The sequence below is a fragment of the Caenorhabditis briggsae genome, assembly GCF_000004555.2.
Source record: "Caenorhabditis briggsae complete genome, chrV, whole genome shotgun sequence".
In the NCBI taxonomy this organism is placed as follows: Eukaryota; Metazoa; Nematoda; class Chromadorea; order Rhabditida; family Rhabditidae; genus Caenorhabditis; species Caenorhabditis briggsae.
Window position 1 is genome coordinate 13,163,567 of NC_013488.2, and position 21,556 is coordinate 13,185,122.

The window sequence follows — 21,556 nt, forward strand, 5'->3', positions numbered from 1 at the left end:
TAATCTCACCTTGAATAACGGTGATGACGGAAGAATCGAAATGAAACACATTAGAAAAATTATGCATCGAATTTAATTCAAAACTTCCGGAAAGTTTCTCGATATGCATTGTAAAAATCAAACACGGGAAATATAAATATTCATCGTGTGAAAAATGACAATGTGTCAAAAAATGTTTAACCCAAATTAATTCTAAGGATGACTTGTACTTGATACAGGCGGAGGTTTTGTACTGGTTGTTCCCACTGGGGGCAAAGCTGAACTTGTTCCTTTCCCGAGCACAAGGGACTCTAACGACGATCCCACTGATATCCGACATTCACAATTGATCCCAGCTGATACGGATACAGGAACCAACTTTCCACTTTCATTACGCAACACATTTAGCTGTTGGGTTCCTGTTTGACAAGACGCATATCCTGAAAAAAGTGGTGTTCTCTCTCTTTCAAACTTTCTTTTCTCATTTTGATTTCACTACCGCTCAGACAAGATGTATCCGCATAATCGCATACGACTTCGTTGAGATATGCAGGATAGTAGGTACTCGGAAGACGTCGCCACACCCAACACGTGCTGCACAATGAGACAGTTCCCAGACCATCGGGGGTGATTCCGCGAGTTGTGCAAGAGATCGGAAATCGGATGCCTAAAAAATTGCTTGCCCTTTTTCCGTGATTGGATAAATCTGGTTTTGGGTTCTGCGGTGACTTGTGTTTGAAGGGATGGGTTTAATGAAGGTTACACACATCGAAATGGACAGATTCTCAAGGTTATGCATGCCGTTATCGAACATTGATGTGTAGGTTCTAGTAATTTGAAATGTTTGAGAAAAGAAATTGAGAAAAAGAAAAGAAGATTGGAATTTGAGATGATGATGACCTCCCGAAAGAAGAAATTGAGAAAAATATACTGTTGGAACCCGGAAATCAATTTTCTAGATACCCGGAAATCAATTTTCTAGATCAATGAGTTCTATAGAAGAAACATTTAAATTCTAAAAATACATCGGGCAAAAGACCTGAAATTAGTAAAACTAGAAATCTCATTTTGTACATAAAATATTTTCTCTAATAGAAGCCCATCCTATACGTCACTGTCAGCTCAATTATTTTGGTTCCTTCAAAAGATATCAAAAAGTTTTCAACTGATAAATTATTGTTCATAATCTTACCAATATTTTATCAGTTGACAGAGTTTTTATATATCTCTTGGGAACCGAGAAATTCAGCTCAAACAGGTATTATAGGGTGGGCTTCTATATACGGTAATTTTATGGTAACAATTGAAATACCTAACTTTGAATATAAAAATACTCAATTTGGTTTTCAGAACGTTTTCAGAAGTCCTATATCTACTAACCGATGATACCGGTTGAATTCAGTGCTGTACTATTCGGTGGCTGTGAAATTGCTGTCGTTGCTTCCACATCTCTCCTGATTCTGTTCCGCAGTTTTTGTTTCTTTCCTCCCAGAAATTCTCCCCAAAAATAGTCCTCATCAGAATCATCATCATCTGAAACCTTTCAACTAAAAAGAACACAAAATGTTCTCTCTCACATTCTTCATAATCCCAATCATAGTGCTGCTTGGTTTTCTTGTTTTTCTCATAAACTCCTTTATCCTGTCTTGCAAATCTGTACTTTTGGCATGTTGTGAAGTTTCGTTGGTTGCTGAAGACCTGGTCAATTGTGCCTGGTAGAAGACCGACCTGGAATATTAAGGGATTTCAGTGTGATGTGCTGAGAGTCAATAATAACCTTTCGAAGTTGACCTCGAATATCTTTGTAGCAATCACGACACTGTTTAGTTTTGCAGTTGTTCAGTGTCGCCGTCTGGACTATAAAGAATATTGAAAACATAAATAATTGTATGATACCGTTTGCTGTGATTTCTCTTGTCTGGTTATAGTGAGATCTGGGAATGCGACAATAGCTTCTTCAAGACTTGCCGCTTGCAGTCTGGAGTCATATGGAATACAATTTGGAGGACTTGTTGGTGTGCTTGGAGGAAGACATTGACACTGGAATACGAAGAATTGGAATAGGAAGAACAAGCTTTTCAAAGTTCTACTTAAGTAGAAGTTTAAAGAGCTTGTAGTGAGAACTATCTTTAAAATTCGTTGAGGCGTTTCATTAAACATTTCAGAGGCTCAAAACGTCATGGGGTTGATTGGATTTTTAGAAGCACCAACCAGCAAAAATAGGTTACCTTAAACACACTAATAGAATTAACCCCCCCCCCCTAACTTTCAGCTTGAGCTCTATTATCTCGATTCATATAAAAGATATCAGAATTTGTCAACGATTATTTATCATGATATCTTTCACAGGCATTGAGATAATTGAAATCAAAGTTGACGGTTTAGGGACATTCTATTATAGGGTATACGATAACCTTATGATTTTCTCACCTTAGGAGCAGGCGTTGTAGTACTCTGTGAAATTACATCATGAAACAAATCTATCTTCCGAGGCATATCATATCGTTGAGATCCGAAACATTTTGAACAGAGAAACAGAATAACCAGAACATTCGACGCTGTCCGTCGACTCATTGAAGCATCTCGAGCACACCGTTCCTTTCCACTCAACCTCCGTTGAATACTCAAAAAAATGGAGGATCAAATTGAAACAAAAAAGACTGAACTTTGTGCGAAGTGCCCCGAGGTGAGAGAAAGGATAACGGAGTGTTGAGAGGGACACTGCTGGGACTGGAAAAAATGGAGGGACACACGACTAATCCGTCGGGCCGAGTGCGCTCATTTATGAAACTAAACGCCTCCTGATTAAAATATAAACACATCCGTTTCCCCGTTTTTCGAATTCACACAATTTAAAAATGGTTACAAAAGTGTTCAATTAGGTGTCATGTTCAAAGAATTAAAAGGTGATCAATCAGAATGATCGTTGGTTTGTGGATCTGGGAAAAAATTAAAAGTTAGGCATATACAAAAAGTTTTATTGATAAACACATGAATGTAAACTGCAATTATTTATTTGAGCAGAGCTCTCTTATCTTGTCGGAACTCAGAGGAGATATGGTATCCACAAATTCATTGATTCCATTCTGTTTTCTATAATCATCCACACAATACATGATTGCTGAATGAACTGCTCCACAGGACATCATCAATGGTGGCTCTCCAATTCCCTTTGATGAATAAACTTGCGCTCCGTTGGCTTTGTTGATTCCTAGAAGCTTGACTCTGAAGTCTTTCGGAACATCACTTGCTCTAGGAATCTTGTATTTTCCAGCAGTGTTCTGTTCCAGCTGCCCGGTAGTCTTATTGAAAGTGATCTTCTCACAAGTAACCAATCCGTATCCTTGCATGAATGCTCCTTCGATCTGTCCAATGTCAATAGCAGGGTTCAAACTTTCTCCAACATCCATGACCATATCGACGCAAATCACGCGGTTGTATCCGGTGAGGGTGTCCACTTCGATTTCAACAGCACATGCTCCAGTGGTATTGTATGGAGATTCAGTTTCATGAACACCAAACTTTGTTCTCTCAACACTGAAGATATTTCGAAATTATTCAATATCCCGACTTCAAAAACTTACACTCCATACTCTGTGCACTGGAGAGGAACATATGAAGCATATGCTTCTCTGATGGACTTCTCCCATTCTCCCTCATTCTTATCAATAATCGGTTGAAGTCTGGACAGAATCTTTTCACAGCAAGCAAGAACAGCCAATCCGTTAGTGTCCGCATTTTGACTTCCTCCAGTTTCTGGAGCATTTGTGATTTTGTCAGTGCTAGTATCCACAATGGTGATTGATTCGATTGGTCTCTATAAAACATTATATTTAATTTTGAACTACTTTAAATGTTGCCAACCTTCAATGCCTCGCTGCACACTTGCAGCATCTTCTGATTTAATCCTTGTCCCATTTCAGTTCCTCCAATGGATAGTTGAACAGATCCATCCAAATTAATGAGAAGACTTGCAATTCCATGACCTGCGGGGCCTGGATGAGGCAATCCAAATCGCACGGAAGACATTGCAATCCCTCTTTTGACTATTTCCGATGTTCTATTGAATTCTGCGATCTTTCTCTTCCTCTTTTCAAACTCGCTCCAGTTTGTACAGTATTCCCAGCATTCTCCAAGTGCGTCGTTATGAATTTTTCCTCCCATAAAACGATGGTCTCCTTGCAGAGCAAAATTCAGTTTCTTCACTTCCTCGACATCTTTGTTCACTTCCCGTGCAATTCTTCTCATTACACCTTCATTTACCAGGGTTGACTGTGGATTTCCATAACCTCGGAGAGCTGTATTGCTGTTTGAATTCGTTTTCACGGGATATCCATCAAATCGAAGATTTCCCATTTTGTACACACCATCCACAAGAATTCCCATAACCATGGTTACACCTTCAGAATGATCCTTAGACCATCCACCATTCAACCAGGCTTCATAGTGAATTCCTTCAATCTTTCCGTCCGAGTCAATACCAACTCTGAATATACGTATTAAACATTTATCACATTATGTCTATGAAACTCACTTGTATTTAGCATAAACACCATGTCGTTTTCCAGTTATAGCCAAGTCATCTGATCTCGACAAGAAACCGTACACTGGTCTATTCAGTTTTCTAGCGACTACCGCGCACATGCATGCAATCCAGGAAGCGTTGTTAACTTTACCTCCGAACCCTCCACCGAGTCGTTTAGTCTGAAACATGAACATCAATACATTGGAATTTAAAAAGACGATACCTTGACAATCACTTTATGTGCCGGAATTTTCATTGCCTCGGCAACCATCAGTTGAGTAAAACTTGTTCCTTGTGTTGAGCAATGAACAACACTTTAAAAACTTCCTAAATAGTTCAACAACTTTAAACTTACAGTTCATCGCCTTCTCCTGGAACCACTAAACTGCTCTGTGTCTCCAAATAATAATGTTCCTGCCCTCCGATGCTCACTTCCCCCTCCAATACCTTCGATGATTTTTCGAAGCTTTCATTTACAGATTTTTCATCTTTTCCGTAGTGTTGAACGTCTCCCAAATATGATTCCGCATCTCGTGCTTCTTTGAAATCAACCAATGATTTCAGCTCTTTGTATTCAACTTTGACTAACTTTGCAGCTCTTCTTGCAAGAGAGACATCATTGGCAGCTATCACACCGATGACTTGACCAACTGCCTCGACCTGAATAAAACATTTGGTAAAGTTTGGTGATTTCTAGCATCTAGAGTTACCTTCTTATCGGCAAAAATAGTTGTATCATCTGGAAAATTCATATTTGCAATTTGGAGGCCCGGAGTGTTGTTTCCAGGAACATCAGAAACTCCGAAATATCCAGCGACTCCTTCAAGCTTCAATGCTTCGGAGAAATCGACATTTAATACTTCTGCGTTTGGAAAAGTGGAGAGCACAAATCCGAGATGGACGGCATCTGAAAACAAAATAATAAACATGTCGGTTTTTTTTGTAGGTTTACTATGTGCTGGAATATCGTTCACATAAAGAGCTTCTCCAGTGATTGATCTTTCATTGAAATAATTTGCAATTGGACGTCCGGCAAATTCATTTGTAGTTGGCTAAAAATAAAAGATTAGAAAAATTAATGAATTGTAATGTACCTTGAAATACTGAAGGTAGTTCACTTTTCCCTGTTGCTCATCTATCGTTTCGTTCTTCAGAAAGCTTGCAAATCTGGTCAATGCCGTTGAAGAATGATGGTTCCTTTCCAGATTAGACGCTTTGTAGAAATCCTCCAAACCATAGCTTTTCTCACTGTCAATGAAAGTTTCCAATCCAGTCAATCTTCTTGGTTGACCTCCTAATCCAACAAAAACTCTGCTCGGTTTGTTCCCAACAAGTACCGCGAAGTTGAAGTTCGTTGAATCTTGCTCACTCGTCTCTCCGAGTTTTAGACAGAATAACTTTCCGTTCTGGAATATTTTTGGATTTCAAAAAAGTTTTTTTTTTCAAAAACTGACATTAGCATTCGAGAACTTTGCATACACAATTGTGCCAGTCTCGAAGAGCTTCTGTTCAACGAACTTCTCCATTTCAACCTCTGTCAGTTCTCCAGATTCTGTCAACACCGAAAGTTTTGCATCGAGAACATTCAGAAGAATCAAGACATCACTGACTGAAATCGAAGATTTTGCAGCTGAAACGATTGCTCCTGACCATGTCTGCAAACTTTATCATACAATATTTAATCGAATATTGATTCATACCGCGAAATTAGCAATTTGGGGAGAGGAGAAATTCTGTATGAACTTAGCGATTTCACATCCAACTTCTTCTGGTAAGTTGCTAGAAAGAGTATCAGCAAACTCTGAAAATCTAATTCTGATGGCTAAATTATGGTGATCTGCTCACTCTGAATAGTTACAGCTGATCCTATTTTCACCGAGTCCGCTTCCACTCTCACTTCATTGAACTCTTTCACATATCTGGTTGTGATCCATTTTTGCGCAAACTCTTTTGGGTTTCGGGATGTTACTGAAATTCAGTTCTAAAAATGGACGGATTGCTTCAAATGCTTACGAAATCTTGTGATAAGTCCTGATGAAATAACATTCTTGCCCTCTCTGGATTGCTTGAATTGAGTTAAATTCTTTGGAAGCGTCAGTTCGACACGGTTTCCATTCAGAATCGCTTGATCCTCAGAGTCCGCATATGTCTGAAAAAGAACAATTACCGAATCAGGCAAAACATCGTACTCGTACCCTGAGAGATGGCGGAAAGATGATTTCCTGAGTTGGATCGTATTTTGGAAAGTCATTGAACGAGAGTAGCTTTTCATCGTATCCTTCATCCTCATCGCTAGATGATTTGTCTTTACAACACCCTCCTCCATTTTTATTTCCTCCACAACATCCACCACTTTCCGGAGAGAAACTGTAGAGAGCCTCAAGAATTGGACGATAACCAGTACAACGACACAAATTGGCACGAATAGCTGCATTGATCTGATCAATCGAAGGATCCGGGTGATTACGGAGAAGAGCATACGCAGACATCACAAATCCAGGTGAACAGAAACCACCTTAAAATGTTTAGTTTATGGAAAAAAATAAAAATATAACTCACATTGTAATGCATGTCCTCTAGCCATCCTATCCTGGATCGGATGAATCTTTTCTCGACTTCCAACGCCTTCTACAGTAATCACAAATGTTCGATGAACATGAAAAAGAGGGACAAGACATGCGTTGACTGCTCTATAAACTGCCTTGTTCTCTCCATCATCCCATATCCCAAGTACAACTGTACACGATCCACACACACCTTCTTCACATCCCAGTTTTGTTCCACGAAGGCCCACTGCAATGTTTATTTGATCTAAGTGTTTTAGGGAACTCTATTGAAAACTTACACTTATTTCTCACATAATACGCGAGAGTAAGTTCTGGGTCCACATTGTCTTCGTTCACATCTTTTCCATTCACATTGAAAAATATTCCAGGCATTGAAATGAGAAATTGAGGAAGTTTTCCTACAAAACGGTACGATTTTATGAAAAAAGAAGAATAAAAACAGTATTTAAGACAAAACTGAGTTCAAAAAACAACAACCTCCGACGGGAATGAACAAAAAATGGAATAGCAAGAGATAAGATGGTCATGCATGGACACTAGGTAGAGACAGAAAAGATAATAAAAGAGTAGACACAGGTTAGAAGATCACAAAATTTTATGTCATTGTGTCCGAAAAAGATTCGATTTCACAGATGAATGATGGTCAATATAATGGTTGGGAAGACAATTTTCGGATTATTTTGTGTACGAAAAAAAAACAAAAATTGGTATGGTTGAATCGAGAAAGAAGATCATGCGGTTGATGACAAAACAAAATACTGTACTAGACTGAATGAAGAAAATATTCTTGAAGGAATAGAAATCAAAATTGTTTCCCTATTCGAAAAAACTTGAATACAAAGACTACGGTTTTTTGCTTGTAGGGAAACACCTTGTTTGTCTCTAGAGCGTGACTGTGTTATCAGTAAAGAACTGTCCGTATCTGTCTTGTTGCATCTACTGACCAGAACCATTTGGAAAATATAAGATTTATTCATTTTATAATTATTTTTTTGAACAGAGCTCTCTTATCCTGTCGGCGCTCAGAGGAGAGATGGTATCCACAAACTCCTCGATTCCATTATGTTCCCTCCAATCATCCACACAACACATGATTGCAGAATGAACCGCTCCACAGGACATCATCAATGGTGGCTCTCCGATTCCCTTTGACGAATAAACTTCTGCTCCATTGGCTTTGTTGATTCCTAGAAGCTTGACTCTGAAGTCTTTAGGAACATCTCTGGCTCTTGGTATTCTGTATTTTCCCGCGGTATTCTGTTCCAAATGACCAGTTTTCTCATCGTAAGATATTTTTTCGCATGTCACATATCCGTAGCCTTGCATGAATGATCCCTCGATTTGCCCAATATCGACGGCTGGATTCAAACTTTCCCCTACATCCATCACCATATCCACACGAATCAAACGATTGTATCCAGTAAGAATATCAACTTCGATTTCAACTGCACATGCTCCTGTTGTGTTGTATGGAGTCTCTATATCGCCAACGCCAAATTGTGAACGATTTACTCTAAAAACAATTGTATGACATTCTAAATTCTAAAATAAATACTCACACTCCATACTCAGTACATTGTAGAGGAATATGTCTTCCATAAGCCTCGAGAATTGATTTTTGCCAGTCTCCTTCATTGTGTTCGACTATTGGTTGCAATCTTGACATGATCCTCTTGCAGCAAGCTAGCACAGCCAATCCATTTGTATCCGAATTCTGGCTTCCTCCAGTAACAGGGGCATTTGTTATTTTATCCGTGCTATTGTCTATGATCGTAATAGATTCAACTGGTCTCTAAAAATATTTCTTTGATTCAAGAGTTCAGAGGCACAGGCGTTTACCTTTAATGCTTCACTGCACACTTGTATCATTTTCTGATTCAATCCTTGTCCCATTTCAGTTCCTCCAATAGATAATTGAATTGATCCATCGAGATTGATAAGAATACTTGCGATTCCATGTGCTGTTGTATCTGGGAAGGGTAGTCCTAACCTTACGGAAGACATTGATATTCCTCTTTTTACTGAGTCTGAGCTTCTATTGAACTCCTCAACCTTCCTCTTTCTCTTCTCGAAGTCACTCCATTTGGTACAGTATTCCCAGCACTCCGTATGGGCGTCGTTATGAATTCTGTCTCCTAAAAATCGACGATCTCCTTCAACAGCAAAATTTAACTTCTTGATTTCTTCGATATCCTTGTTCATTTCTCGAGCTATTCGTCTCATCAAACCTTCATTTATGAGTTTTGACTGAGGTTGTCCGTATCCTCTGAATGCTGTACTGCTACTCGAATTCGTTTTAACAGGATATCCGACAGAACGAACGGATCCCAAATTGTAGACATCATCCACAAGAATCGACATGACCGCTGTCACATTCTCAGTATGATCTTTCGACCATCCTCCATTAAGCCACGTTTCAAAATGAGCAGCATGAGCTTTTCCTTCTGAATCAATCCCTACTCTGGAAATATATTCTTTTAAATTTCTCTTCTAATTTACAACTAGTCCTTACCTGTACTTTGCATAAATAGCGTGCCGTTTTCCAGTGACAGCTAAATCGTCAGATCTCGTAAGGAAACCGTAAACAGGTCTATTCAGTTTCTTGGCGACTACCGCGCACATACAAGCGATCCAAGAAGCATTATGAACTTTGCCTCCGAACCCTCCACCGAGTCGTTTCGTCTAAAAAGTGGAAGACTTTATTAGCCCCCAATGCATTTGTTTCACCTTCACTATGACCTTATGAGCCGGAAGACGCATAACCTCTTTGACCATCAACTGAGTAAAACATGTACCTTGTGTGGAGCAGTGAACAACTCTGCAATTTCATAAGGACGTAAGCGAAGATCTTTTGTTAATTACAATTCATCCCCTTCTCCGGGAATCACCAAACTACTCTGAGTCTCCATGTAATAATGTTCTTGTGAACCAAGAGTCACTTCTCCTTCCAAAACTTTATTGCATTTCGCGAGGCATTCGTTCACTATCTGTTCTTCTTTTCCATAACATTGAACTTTTCCAAGATAGGATTTTGCATCTCTGGCTTCATTTAGATCAATCAGTGACTTCAGTTCTCTATACTCAACTTTCACCATTTTCGCTGCTCGCCTGGCTAAAACAACATCAGTGGCAGCAATCACTCCGACCACTTGGCCTACAGACTCCACCTGAAAGAAGATGAGCATCAGTTTCTACAAGACGTTCATGAGTTCAACCTTTTTATCCGCGAAAATTGCCGTGTCGTCTGGGAAAAACGTATTAGCTGACTGTATTCCGGGTGTATTGTTTCCAGGAATATCCTCGATCCCGAAATATCCAACAACACCTTCTAGTTTCAAAGCCTCTGATGGATCGACATTCAGAATTTCTGCATGTGGGACCGAAGATAAAACGAATCCAAGATGAACAGCATCTGAAAAATATGATTATTCAAATGAAGATCACTCAAAAAACATTGTACTGTGTGCTTGAATATCGTTGACATAAAGAGCCTCCCCTGTAATGGCTCTTTCGTTGAAATAATTGGCGATTGGGCGTCCAACAGATTCATTTGTGGTCGGCTGAATAAAAATAGTTTAAGTTTTTGAGTAATTAGAATGGTCAGAAGCTACTTTGTAATACTGCAGAAACGTAATGGGCTCCTCCGATATTTCAGTCAATGTCTTGTTTTTCAACAAATCAGACAGTGTAGTCAAAGCCATCAGTGAACTGTTGTTTTTCTCCATTCCAGATTCTCTGTACAAATCTTCAAAATCAAGATTTTTTCCAGAATCAATCCAAGCTTCCAATCTGGTCAATCGTTTAGGTTGGGAACCTAATCCAACGAATATTCTGCTAGATTGATTTCCGATTAGTGCTCCGAAGTTAAAAACGGTAGCATCTTGTTCACTTGTTTCTCCGAATTTCAGACAAAATAGTTTTCTGTTCTGAATACTTTAATTCTTCAAATCAAATCAAATTTTGTTGAAACTTACATCACTTTTCGAGAAAGAAGCGCATACAATTGTTTCAGTTTCATAAATCTTTCTTTCCAAAAATTCATCCATTTCCACCTTTACAAGTTCTCCAGATTGAGTCAGCACGGTGATTCGAGCATTCAAAACACTCAGAACAAGAAGTACATCGCTTACAACTGGTGCTGATTTTGCTGATACAACAACCGCTCCAGACCAAGTCTAAATTGTTTTTGTTGAACTTAAATCGGAGCTGAAAAATTTTACAGCAAAGTTGGCTACTTGTGGAGACGAAAATTTTCGGAAAAGTTCTGATACTGCAATTCCAATACTTTCATGTAGATGACGGGTAAGCGTGTCAGAAAATCCTAAAAATCAGATTTCTTTTTAAAAAGACACTGATCTCATACTTTGAATACTAACGGCTGCTCCTATGTGCACTGAATCGGTTTCCACTTTGATTTCGTTAAATTCTCGCACATATTTTGTAGAAATCCATTTTTCTGAAACACATGCTGGGCTCTGAGAGGTTGCTGAAAACGGAAGAATAAAATTATAACATTATGTTTTTCTCACTTAATCTTGTGATAAGTCCTGATGAAATAACATTCTTGCCCTCTCTAGATTGCTTGAATTGAGTTAAATTCTTTGGAAGCGTTAGTTCGACACGGTTTCCATTCAGAATTGCTTGATCCTCAGAGTCCGCATATGTCTGAAAAAGAACAATTACCGAATCAGGCAAAACATCGTACTCGTACCCTGAGAGATGGCGGAAAGATGATTTCCTGAGTTGGATCGTATTTTGGAAAGTCACTGAACGAAAGTAGCTTTTCGTATCCTTCATCCTCATCGCTAGATGATTTGTCTTTACAACACCCTCCTCCATTTTTATTTCCTCCACAACATCCACCACTTTCCGGAGAGAAACTGTAGAGAGCCTCAAGAATTGGACGATAACCAGTACAACGACACAAATTGGCACGAATAGCTGCATTGATCTGATCAATCGAAGGATCCGGGTGATTACGGAGAAGAGCATACGCAGACATCACAAATCCAGGGGAACAGAAACCACCTGGAAATGTTTAGTTTTTGGAAAAAAATAAAAATATAACTCACATTGTAATGCATGTCCTCTAGCCATCCTATCCTGGATCGGATGAATCTTTTCTCGACTTCCAACGCCTTCTACAGTAATCACAAATGTTCGATGAACATGAAAAAGAGGAACAAGACATGCGTTGACTGCTCTATAAACTGCCTTGTTCTCTCCATCATCCCATATCCCAAGTACAACTGTACACGATCCACACACGCCTTCTTCACATCCCAGTTTTGTTCCTCGAAGGCCCACTGGAATGTTTTTTTTTTAAATCAAAACGTTTTAGGGAACTCTATTGAAAACTCACATTTGTTTCTCAGATAATAGGCGAGAGTAAGTTCAGGGTCCACATACTCTTCTCTCACATCTTTTCCATTCACATTGAAAAATATTCCAGTCTGAGGTAACATCTGAGAAAAAATTAGAATAAAAAGAATCGTACGACATTAGGACTGGTCTTCAGCTAACTTTTACTAGGATACGGGTCAGTTCTAGTTGGACGGTTAATGTGAGAAGAGCAAATATTTGTGAGAGATTGAATGTAGTTAGATGCGAACAAAAAAAACAGAAAAAACTGAAGGTCCCAATTTCATTTGGTAAATAATATAGAGGTAGAAGAAATCCAAAAAAAAACAAACAATTTTTATAAAAAAGTGTTTTGGTTGAGATGGCAATCAAATCAATGATGATAATTGTGTCGTTCAAAGTAAATATCTTCAGTTTTTAACACCCTTCCAAGCGTGACCATGTTATCAGTTCTATTATCAGAAGTTGTCTGTTTGTCTTGTTTAATAATGGATGATTTATTGGCTCGATCAACCGGTCATCTTTTCTGAAAACTTACAAATGTTTGCTCAAAAGTAATGAATGAAAAACATGCCGCAACCGGTTGGTCAGCTCTTTGTAATGGTCGGGAAGAGAAAAGTATAAAAAGAGGAAAAGTTTTTGGGAGGAACATCAGAATTAGTGTAGATCCTAAAATGAAAATTCGCACCGTTGCTTTGCTTCTAGTACTGGCAGCGTCCGTGTCATCGGTGAGATTCATTATCATGATTCGATTGTTCCACCTTTTTGAAGGCGTCAACCATCCGTAGCAGACGTCAACAAAACTGCAAATGTGCCCAATCGGCTTCTTGCTCCTGCAACAATGTCAGTCAATCCCAAACGTGCACCTGTCAAAAGACTCCAACGTCATCTAGTAACTGTAACTGTGATCAACAAAGTTCCCCAATAAAAATTCAAGTTACCACCAAACAGTGTGCCCCTGCTTGCCAACATTCATGCTCTCAACAATGTGAACTTCAAGAATATCAGAAAATTGCTAGCAACGCTATTGCAAATTGTATAACTCAATGCCAAGCTAAATGTCAAGCACAGTGCGGAAACAACTATCACCAAGCACCTGCTAGTACCACCAGAGCTCCAGTTATTGTTCGTTTTGATATCACATCTGGATCTGGATCAAGCAGTCAGTGCGCCCCTCAATGCAATCAACAGTGCCAGCAGCAATGTATATCTCAAGACCAGCAATCGAACCAATGTGCCAATGAGTGCAGCAATCAATGCTCGAATGTCTGCTCCTCGTCAACGACGTCTTCTTACTCTCAATGTGCTTCACAGTGTGCAGATCAATGCTCAGGAATAAATAACAGTCAACAGTGTCAACAGCAATGTCAGAGTAACACGTGTAACCAGTACCAACCGAAGACTACCGCAACACCTCCAACCATTCAGGTACCAATTATCAAATTCAGACTACTGTAGATATAGCCTTCAGGTTGTTCTCAACTCGAATGTTCTGAATAGTGGATCTCAATGCGAACCTCGGTGTGAACAAACATGTCAAAGCCAGTGTCAAGCTCAACAACAGAGCCAGCAGCAATGTGCTCAAGCCTGTCAGACAAGTTGTGTAACTCAATGTCAGCCATCTACAGTCTCGTGCATGCCTGCTAGCACGAATAACAGTTGTCAGTGTCAACCAAACTATTCCCAATGTGGAAATCAATGTTGTAGAAGATAATTTCTATAAATCGAACGAATAATTTTCTGTATATTCGAACCCAATGAATGTTCCGCTCCGAGTCTCTCTTTTTCTGTATTTGAAGGCAATTTGAAGAACCGCGCAAAACACATGACGCAGTCGTCGATCGCGCAAGCACACCTTGACGCCTTTGTCGTTTTTTCTTCACGTGAATCGCACTTCTTATTTATATTTTTAATGGGTTTTAAGACAATTTCAAACTTATCATTAAGTAAAAACCTAAAAAATAAAAGCGATGTTTGAAAATCAAAAACATCATTAATTTTTCTCTAAATTAGCTCAGAATAGTTAAATGCAAAAAAATGTTGTATTTATCGCTTCGGAGAACTGTAAATCAATCTTTCGCAATTGAATAAAAAAATCGTCATTGAAACATAATAAGCGTTTCGTAACACAGTTTTCGTCTTATCGTTGTTTTATTGTCATGTTCACCAGCAAGTATTGAGTATACACTTTTAAATTTTCAGCACCGATGTTCGCCTTTTCAAAGGCTCCGGCTGGTTGTTCGACTTATGAAAGAGTGACACAGAAGTTTCAAGACGGATCCAACAAACTGAGAGCAGCGATAGAAATGGATGAGCTCACGAAACAGAGTTTGTGTTTTGCGTTAATAGGAATATTGACAATCGATATTTGTAGATGGCACTATAAACGAGAAGCTACAGACTGCAGAGCTGTATAAGCAAGCACGACAGATGTTAAAAGAAGCAAACGAGTTCAATATCATGGATATTCCAGAATCAAAACGCAGTGAAGTGCGAGAGAAGAGAGAGAAAACGTTGAATTTGGAGAAGAGTGCTCAGGACCGATTAATTAAAATTTGTAAGATTGATGATTAGACTGATCGGTAATCGTATCTTCTAAATTCTAGGCAACGAAGTTGATCCAAATATGAAAAGGGCGTCGACTGCTGCTGACCCTTGTCGAGCGGCCAGAATCACTCCTAGAAACACGAGAGCAACAGTCCCGGTTAGAGCTTTTTACTTTAATTTCAGTCTTGTTACCCTTGTGAAAAAGCTACAACTGATTCAGTTTCTAAATTTTTGTGTTGTGTAGGGTGATAAAAAGGTGTCGAAAGTGAAGCAAACCGAGAAAGCTCCTCACGTGTGTTCGCGCGGAGATCGTTGCGGAGCGCACCAGCCGCCGCCCGAGAAGAAATCAACCCCATTGAAGCCAGTGAATCAAATTCGAACTCGAGTTAAGGAGAATAAGAACCCAATTGGTGTGCAGCAGCAGGTGTTTAGTTTTATTTTGAGTTGCTGCATGAGAAGAAACTGTCGCCGTCCCCACTACCTGTTCCCATGCATGATATCACTGAAAATGAACTATTTCAAATTTCAGGCTACACTTCCCAATCAACTCAATACCGTGAACCGATCAAATCTTCTGAAAGGAGTTGACAAAGCAATCGGAGAACGTCTTCTCGATGAAATTCTGGATAGCACTGGTGTTCGAATGGATGACGTTGCCGGTTGTCATTCTGCGAAGGCTACTCTCGAAGAAGCGGTAATTCTCCCTGCCCTCAACCCGAATCTCTTCAGTGGTCTTCGTCAACCGGTCAAAGGAATTCTTCTTTTCGGGCCACCAGGAAACGGAAAAACGTTGTTAGCTAAAGCAGTTGCAGGAGAATCGAAACAAATGTTCTTCAACATCAGCGCATCTTCCCTCACGTCTAAATGGGTTGGAGACTCTGAGAAGACGATTCGCGGGCTCTTCCAAATCGCACGGAATGGACAGCCTTCCATCATTTTCATCGGTAGGAACGATTTTTAAAATTGTAAGCCAATTTTTTTTCTATCTTCAGATGAAATTGACTCAATCCTATGTGAGAGATCAGAGAAAGATGCAGAAGTATCACGTCGTATGAAAACAGAATTCCTCGTTCAATTTGATGGTGCCACTTCATCACCAGATGACCGAATTCTGGTCATCGGAGCCACAAATCGTCCCTACGAGTTGGATGATGCAGTTTTAAGACGATTTCCAAAAAGGATCATGTTAAATCTCCCGGACACCGAAGCTAGGAAAGAATTGATCACAAACACTTTGAAGAAACACGATATGATGGATGGATTATCGTCCAGTGATATCAGGTAAATATTCAACCTATACAATTAAAGAAAATAATATCTCCGTTTCAGATATATCGCATCCAACACCAGTGGATTTTCCAACTCGGACTTGGTGGCTCTCTGTAAAGAAGCAGCCATGGTTCCAGTACGCGAAATACACAGATCGAAACTTTCTGTGACGGATGGAGATAAAATTAGAAAAATTCGAGCATCTGATTTCGACACTGCTCTCCGCACGATTCGTCCTTCTACTTCTGACAGAATTCTATCGAAACTCTCTGATTTCTCTCGTAATTTTGGTTGTTAACTGGTTTTTTTTCTTACGAGTATCACTTCCTCAACGCTACCGCACTTCTGTACAAACTGCCTGCTTTTTTTGTATCAATTTTTTAATTTCCCCTTATCGACGATCTCTTGTTGTTTTTCTCCCCCTTGAATTGCTTTCTCTATATATAGTCGAGATGTTCAGATCTTTGTAAAGTTAATGAGAAATCAATAATCTAGTTTATAAATCAAGCAACAATTACAAAGTATTTCAAATGACCCGCATAGAAAAAAACATTCGAAAGATCAATCATGCAGCAGTTTGCGATTCCATTTCCATCTGGGTCTTTGGCTTCTCGTTGGATTCACCATCACGAGTCTGAAAATTATTAATGCGTTATAAAAAATAGAGCAAATTGTTCTTACCCGAACACCTCTGACAATTTTCATAAGCAAAATTGGTAAAAAGATGAGACCATGCAGAATCGAGAAGTTGATCACAAGGAAGACAGTTTTGAAGAAAATTTGAACGATGTACGAGTCGACGAGTGTAAGAAGAAGGATACCAAGAACAGTCGATGATGCTCCCAGGAACACAGGCCATCCGAGAGTCTCCAATGCAGCGACCGCCCGTGTATGAGAGTTTCCGTAGCTTTGAGAGAAGGCGTACGCAATGTGAGCACTCAAATCGACAGCAAAACCAATGCACATGATAACTGTGATAATGGAGACACTGTCCAAGTTGACACCCCAATAAGACATGAATCCAAGTACTCCAACATTGATACTGGCAATTGAGAGAACGATGGCAATTGCACATCTCCATTCAGGAATCATTATCATTGAAACCAGAAGAATCGTTCCCAAATCCATGAACATATTTTGGAAAAGGGATGGTGTCAATTCCAGATATTGATCAGCAAACGGATAGTACTCATGGAAAGTAGTCACATTGAACTTCGAATGCTTCTCTGCAATTGCTCTCATCATCTTACAACTGTGAGTATGGTCAGTTGGTGTTCGATAATTCCGAAGTCCCAGTTGGAATCGGAACGCAGTGATTCGTGGAGTCTCTTCAAACGAAGTGTTCGCCCAAACCAAATCCATTTGCCAGAGACGACGTCCACCGGCAACAATTAGCCAATCTCGACATCGCTTATACCATTCAGATGATGTTTTGGGTTTCTGAATGTTCAATTCATGCACTTCTGTCTCTAAGTGATTCTCGTAAGCTCGAAGCCAAATCATCGTGGCATTTGGGTTCATTGTGTATTGGGTTCCCTCGAAGTCTGGAAATAACGATGTAAGGCACTCCTCCAAAAGGTTAGAGGGGGACTCTGACCAAAAACTTATTTTTATTTCATTCAAGTTTTTGAAAAGTTAGGTTTTTTCCTAATATCATCTGAAATCCGCCGAAAAACGGCATTGAAAGAGTAAATTTGGCTCTAGTATGAAATTCTGGTCTTTAGAAAAAATTCTGGTCCTCAAAAAGTGTTCTTGTAAATATATATTTTTCATCTGAAGATTCCGTATTCGTGAATTTCGTTTTTTCAATTTATTTTAAAGATGTTTTTTGAGATGTTGACCTCATTTTTCTTAGTTCTTATGCAAGATATCAAAAATGTGTCAACTGATAAAATGTCGAGCATTTTATAACAAACATTTTATCAGTTGACAACATTTTGATATATTTCACAGTGATCGAGATAATTAAGTTCAAAGTGTTCAACTCATATTTTTGTATCTGAAAAAAAAACTTTCAAAAAAAGGAGGATTCATGGAAACTGAACGTGAAACAAACAAAAAAGAAATATGGGAAATGGTGAAAAAGAAAACTTTTAGGTCATAACCTAATTTTTTCTAGGTCATAACCCATTTTTCCTAGGTCATGACCCAATTTTTCTAGGTCATGTCCTAGATTTTTCCAAGGTCATGACCTACATTTTTCTAGATCATGACCTAGATTTTTTAGGTCATGACCTAGATTTTTCAGGTCATGACCCAATTTTTTCTAGGTCATGACCCAATTTTTTCTAGCTCGTGACTAGATTTTTTCTAGGTCGTAACCTAGATTTTTTAGGTCATGCCCCAATTTTTTCCAGACCCTGACCCAATTTCTTCGGCATTCACCAAATTCAAAATGACTTTTTCTTGAATTTCGAACCATTTTTTGGACTTTTTCGCAATAATATTAGGAAAATACATAACTTTTAAAACTTTTTAACGCAATAAACTTTTTTGGTCGAAGAAAAAACTTACCAGCCATCATTTCATCAAACCCTTTTCTTGATTCCGGATCAAAAAGATCTGGTGGATTGTTAACGACAACTTGCATTTGAAGACCTTCTCTCCAGAATGTTTCATCGATAATTTCATAGAACTTGGATAGATAGAAGCTTTCTCGAACCAAAAGTTTTGGATCCAGACCTTCTTTGATATTCCAACACCCTCCGATTGCCAGAGAAATGTAGACGAGGTACAGAAGCAAAGCACATACCTGAAAATCAAAAAGATGACTTATGATCAAAATTTCCAGATATTTTACCTGAGTACTTCTTTGTAAAATGAATGGACCAATGATCTCCCTGAATATCTTGCTAACCAGTGTTTCCTCTGAGTTATGTCCTGGATCTTCATCATGTTTCTCCAAAGTGTGCTCTAGTTTTGCAACCATCTCTCCTAGCTTCGATTTCTTCTCATTTTCTTCTTCCACAGGAGCCACTTTCTTGCTTTTCCTTTTGTGCACATCTTGATTCTGTCGATTTACAGATCCAGATAACAACCAAAGTTTCAGTTTGCTTTCTGTTTTCTCCGGGTCCACTGCTTTCCGGAATAACAGGGCGTGCTGATCGTTTTGTTCCATTTCGGCAGCGTAAGCGAGAACTGGTCCCAGGAAGATAATCTGTAAATTTTGAAATGTTTTGGATTATGAGGCCCAGTGTACGCCATACTTGATAAACATAGCAAAAGAAGCACTGAACACAAGTGTACATGCAGAACATTTGAACTCCTGGAAGTGTTGTATAGCATCCAACAGCAAATGTTGTCTGAAAACATTTCAATTTTTAGTGTCTAAAACCATTTGAAACTTACGATATCAGTGATTGATGTGATAGAAATAGCGACTGCGGCTTCTGAAAGTGTGTGACCTATTCTTTTTTCTGCAGAATCCTTTGGATTCGTTCTGTGCCATTCTGCTGACATAATGAAAAGATCGTCGATTCCAATGCACAAAATCAAAAATGGGGATACATTGACAATAGCGTTATACAACTGTCCACACCAAAGAATCAGCCCGAACGAAGTTACAGTAGCCATCACAGGAGTCATCAAACCAGCAGCAGCCACTAGAGGCTTACTTCGAACCCAGTCAATCATCACTTGTCCGGCACTGTGTCTTCTTAACACGACAGAAACCAAGAAGGAGAATGTGAAGAGGATTGCACATGTTCCAACGAATTTCGGAGCAAGGGTATCAGCTACATCTTGTAATCCCTCCGGAAGAGTCATATTGTGATTGACTCCGAATTCAAGAAGTTCAGAGACTGGATTTTCTTTATCTGTCAACCATTTTGCCAATTTTCTTCTCCATTCTATTCCATATTCATCAACTTTTCCTTCTCTTGTGTTATAAGTCAATCTGATAGCAGTTGCAAAATCAAAATGACCTTCTTCATCAACGAGATTCGGTGCTCCAACCAGAGCTCCGAAGTAAATTGGCTCAGTTCCTCTCCATCCTATCGGATAGGTTATGTTCACTTGAGTATTGATAATGTCACTGGCGAATTCTGCGAACGGACCCGAAAAGTTTCCCCATCGAGTTTTGGGCATCAGCATTGTAATGTGATCGTTTAGGAAGCATGCCCAATCGTATCTCATGCACAAGTCGGTGTAGGCAATCTGGCAAGAAAAACATTAATTTTCAGAATTTTGAACGATAGACTTACATCATAATGTTTTCCATTGATATCCACTGGAACTGTTAAGTTATGAACAATATAGTCGTTAATTCTTGCAACTTCATCCAAATACCGAATATTCAATATGTTCGGTCTTCCGTAATCCGGATGAACTCTTCCAGAAGCAATCACATCCACATATCCATGCAAATCATAACTCTTTCCAGGCCAGAATTTCTCTTCATCCAATGGCCAATGTTCTGTCAAAACTGCCCTTTCATACCTCCATGGGGCATTTGCTGGTGAGAAGACGTACTGTGGATCACGGGTAGTCTGGAAAATGTGTGTAATTAGTTGAAAAAAAGAACATATGTAGTCTGGACATATGGCTACATAATACACACCTGTTTCTCAAACCAAAGAAATCCGAATGAGGCGAAGGTGAGGATGGCGAATGAAAGGAGGAGAAAATATAATCGAAACTGGAACATTAAGTTTGAAAATTAAAAATTGTGAGATTCCAAAATTAGGTTAACGAACCTTATGTACCCGAACACCAACATTATAGAAAACTTCATGAATCTTATCATCAAACCAACCCATTTCTGGTTCAACTCATCTGACGAGTACTGTAGATTCTGAAACTTATATTGTTTTCTATTTCTTCTTTCTAGAATGTTTATGAACACATAAAACTATAATGACGCTATTCGAAGGAAAGTGAAAGTTGAAAAAAAAACGAAAAGCTTAACATGAGTCATTGTTTCAGATGACGTTACTAATTAGATACAATAGCCAATAAAATAACAGTTTTAACAAAAAGGGTCAAGAGTGTTTGGATCGATTTGTCGAAATGTTCGGAAAAGAGATTTGAGATAAGTGTATTTCCCGAGATCTCGGAGAATCAGAGAAATCGAGGGAAACCGAAGCAACACAGTCGTAGAAAAAGGAAAATGAGAAAGAAGAAGTACGGATTACGAGTGACGCGATGACACAACGCATCATCGCCGCGCGGACATCTTCTGAGACCAGTTTGATGAAGAAAAAGAAGGACGGTTCGATGGATACGTAAGAGGAGGATGGGCTTGTTCGGAAAATGATAAGATAGAAAAGTCATTACGAAATGAAACATTTAATGAAGCAGATACATAACA

The 21,556-nt window shown here is 39.0% G+C and overlaps 5 protein-coding genes across 5 annotated transcripts; 2 read left to right on the forward strand and 3 right to left on the reverse strand.

The window, feature by feature from the left end:
* Positions 1-192: 192 nt before the first annotated feature.
* Positions 193-7,443, reverse strand: CBG19218 (the record flags this gene model as incomplete). The annotated part of the gene is made up of 21 exons (XM_002637451.1): positions 193-419; positions 1,360-1,512; positions 1,557-1,707; positions 1,757-1,831; positions 1,876-2,019; positions 2,410-2,602; positions 3,094-3,516; positions 3,564-3,796; positions 3,844-4,465; positions 4,514-4,683; positions 4,952-5,164; positions 5,215-5,411; positions 5,457-5,556; positions 5,599-5,910; positions 5,959-6,159; positions 6,205-6,305; positions 6,350-6,472; positions 6,518-6,653; positions 6,700-7,019; positions 7,064-7,297; positions 7,350-7,443. The coding sequence occupies 21 exons, from the start codon at positions 7,441-7,443 to the stop codon at positions 193-195; spliced, it is 4,422 nt and encodes a 1,473-aa protein (XP_002637497.1).
* Positions 7,444-8,055: 612 nt separating this feature from the next.
* On the reverse strand, positions 8,056-12,536 carry CBG19219 (the record flags this gene model as incomplete). The annotated part of the gene is made up of 16 exons (XM_045237963.1): positions 8,056-8,584; positions 8,631-8,863; positions 8,911-9,558; positions 9,604-9,753; positions 9,799-9,889; positions 9,934-10,238; positions 10,287-10,483; positions 10,532-10,631; positions 10,683-10,997; positions 11,046-11,246; positions 11,292-11,392; positions 11,435-11,557; positions 11,601-11,736; positions 11,777-12,099; positions 12,144-12,377; positions 12,434-12,536. The coding sequence occupies 16 exons, from the start codon at positions 12,534-12,536 to the stop codon at positions 8,056-8,058; spliced, it is 3,789 nt and encodes a 1,262-aa protein (XP_045096717.1).
* A 570-nt stretch (positions 12,537-13,106) lies between these two features.
* Positions 13,107-14,146, forward strand: CBG27184 (the record flags this gene model as incomplete). The annotated part of the gene is made up of 3 exons (XM_045237964.1): positions 13,107-13,151; positions 13,204-13,860; positions 13,904-14,146. 3 exons carry the CDS (start codon positions 13,107-13,109, stop codon positions 14,144-14,146), a joined length of 945 nt encoding a protein of 314 aa, XP_045100206.1.
* Positions 14,147-14,639: 493 nt separating this feature from the next.
* Positions 14,640-16,546, forward strand: Cbr-spas-1 (the record flags this gene model as incomplete). Its single annotated transcript, XM_045237965.1, has 6 exons — positions 14,640-14,760; positions 14,807-14,989; positions 15,039-15,136; positions 15,224-15,923; positions 15,972-16,260; positions 16,309-16,546. 6 exons carry the CDS (start codon positions 14,640-14,642, stop codon positions 16,544-16,546), a joined length of 1,629 nt encoding a protein of 542 aa, XP_045096718.1.
* Positions 16,547-16,813: 267 nt separating this feature from the next.
* Positions 16,814-21,005, reverse strand: Cbr-ptr-1 (the record flags this gene model as incomplete). Its single annotated transcript, XM_002637454.1, has 9 exons — positions 16,814-16,882; positions 16,930-17,792; positions 18,763-19,000; positions 19,049-19,405; positions 19,455-19,550; positions 19,597-20,403; positions 20,451-20,735; positions 20,807-20,884; positions 20,943-21,005. The coding sequence occupies 9 exons, from the start codon at positions 21,003-21,005 to the stop codon at positions 16,814-16,816; spliced, it is 2,856 nt and encodes a 951-aa protein (XP_002637500.1).
* Positions 21,006-21,556: the final 551 nt, after the last annotated feature.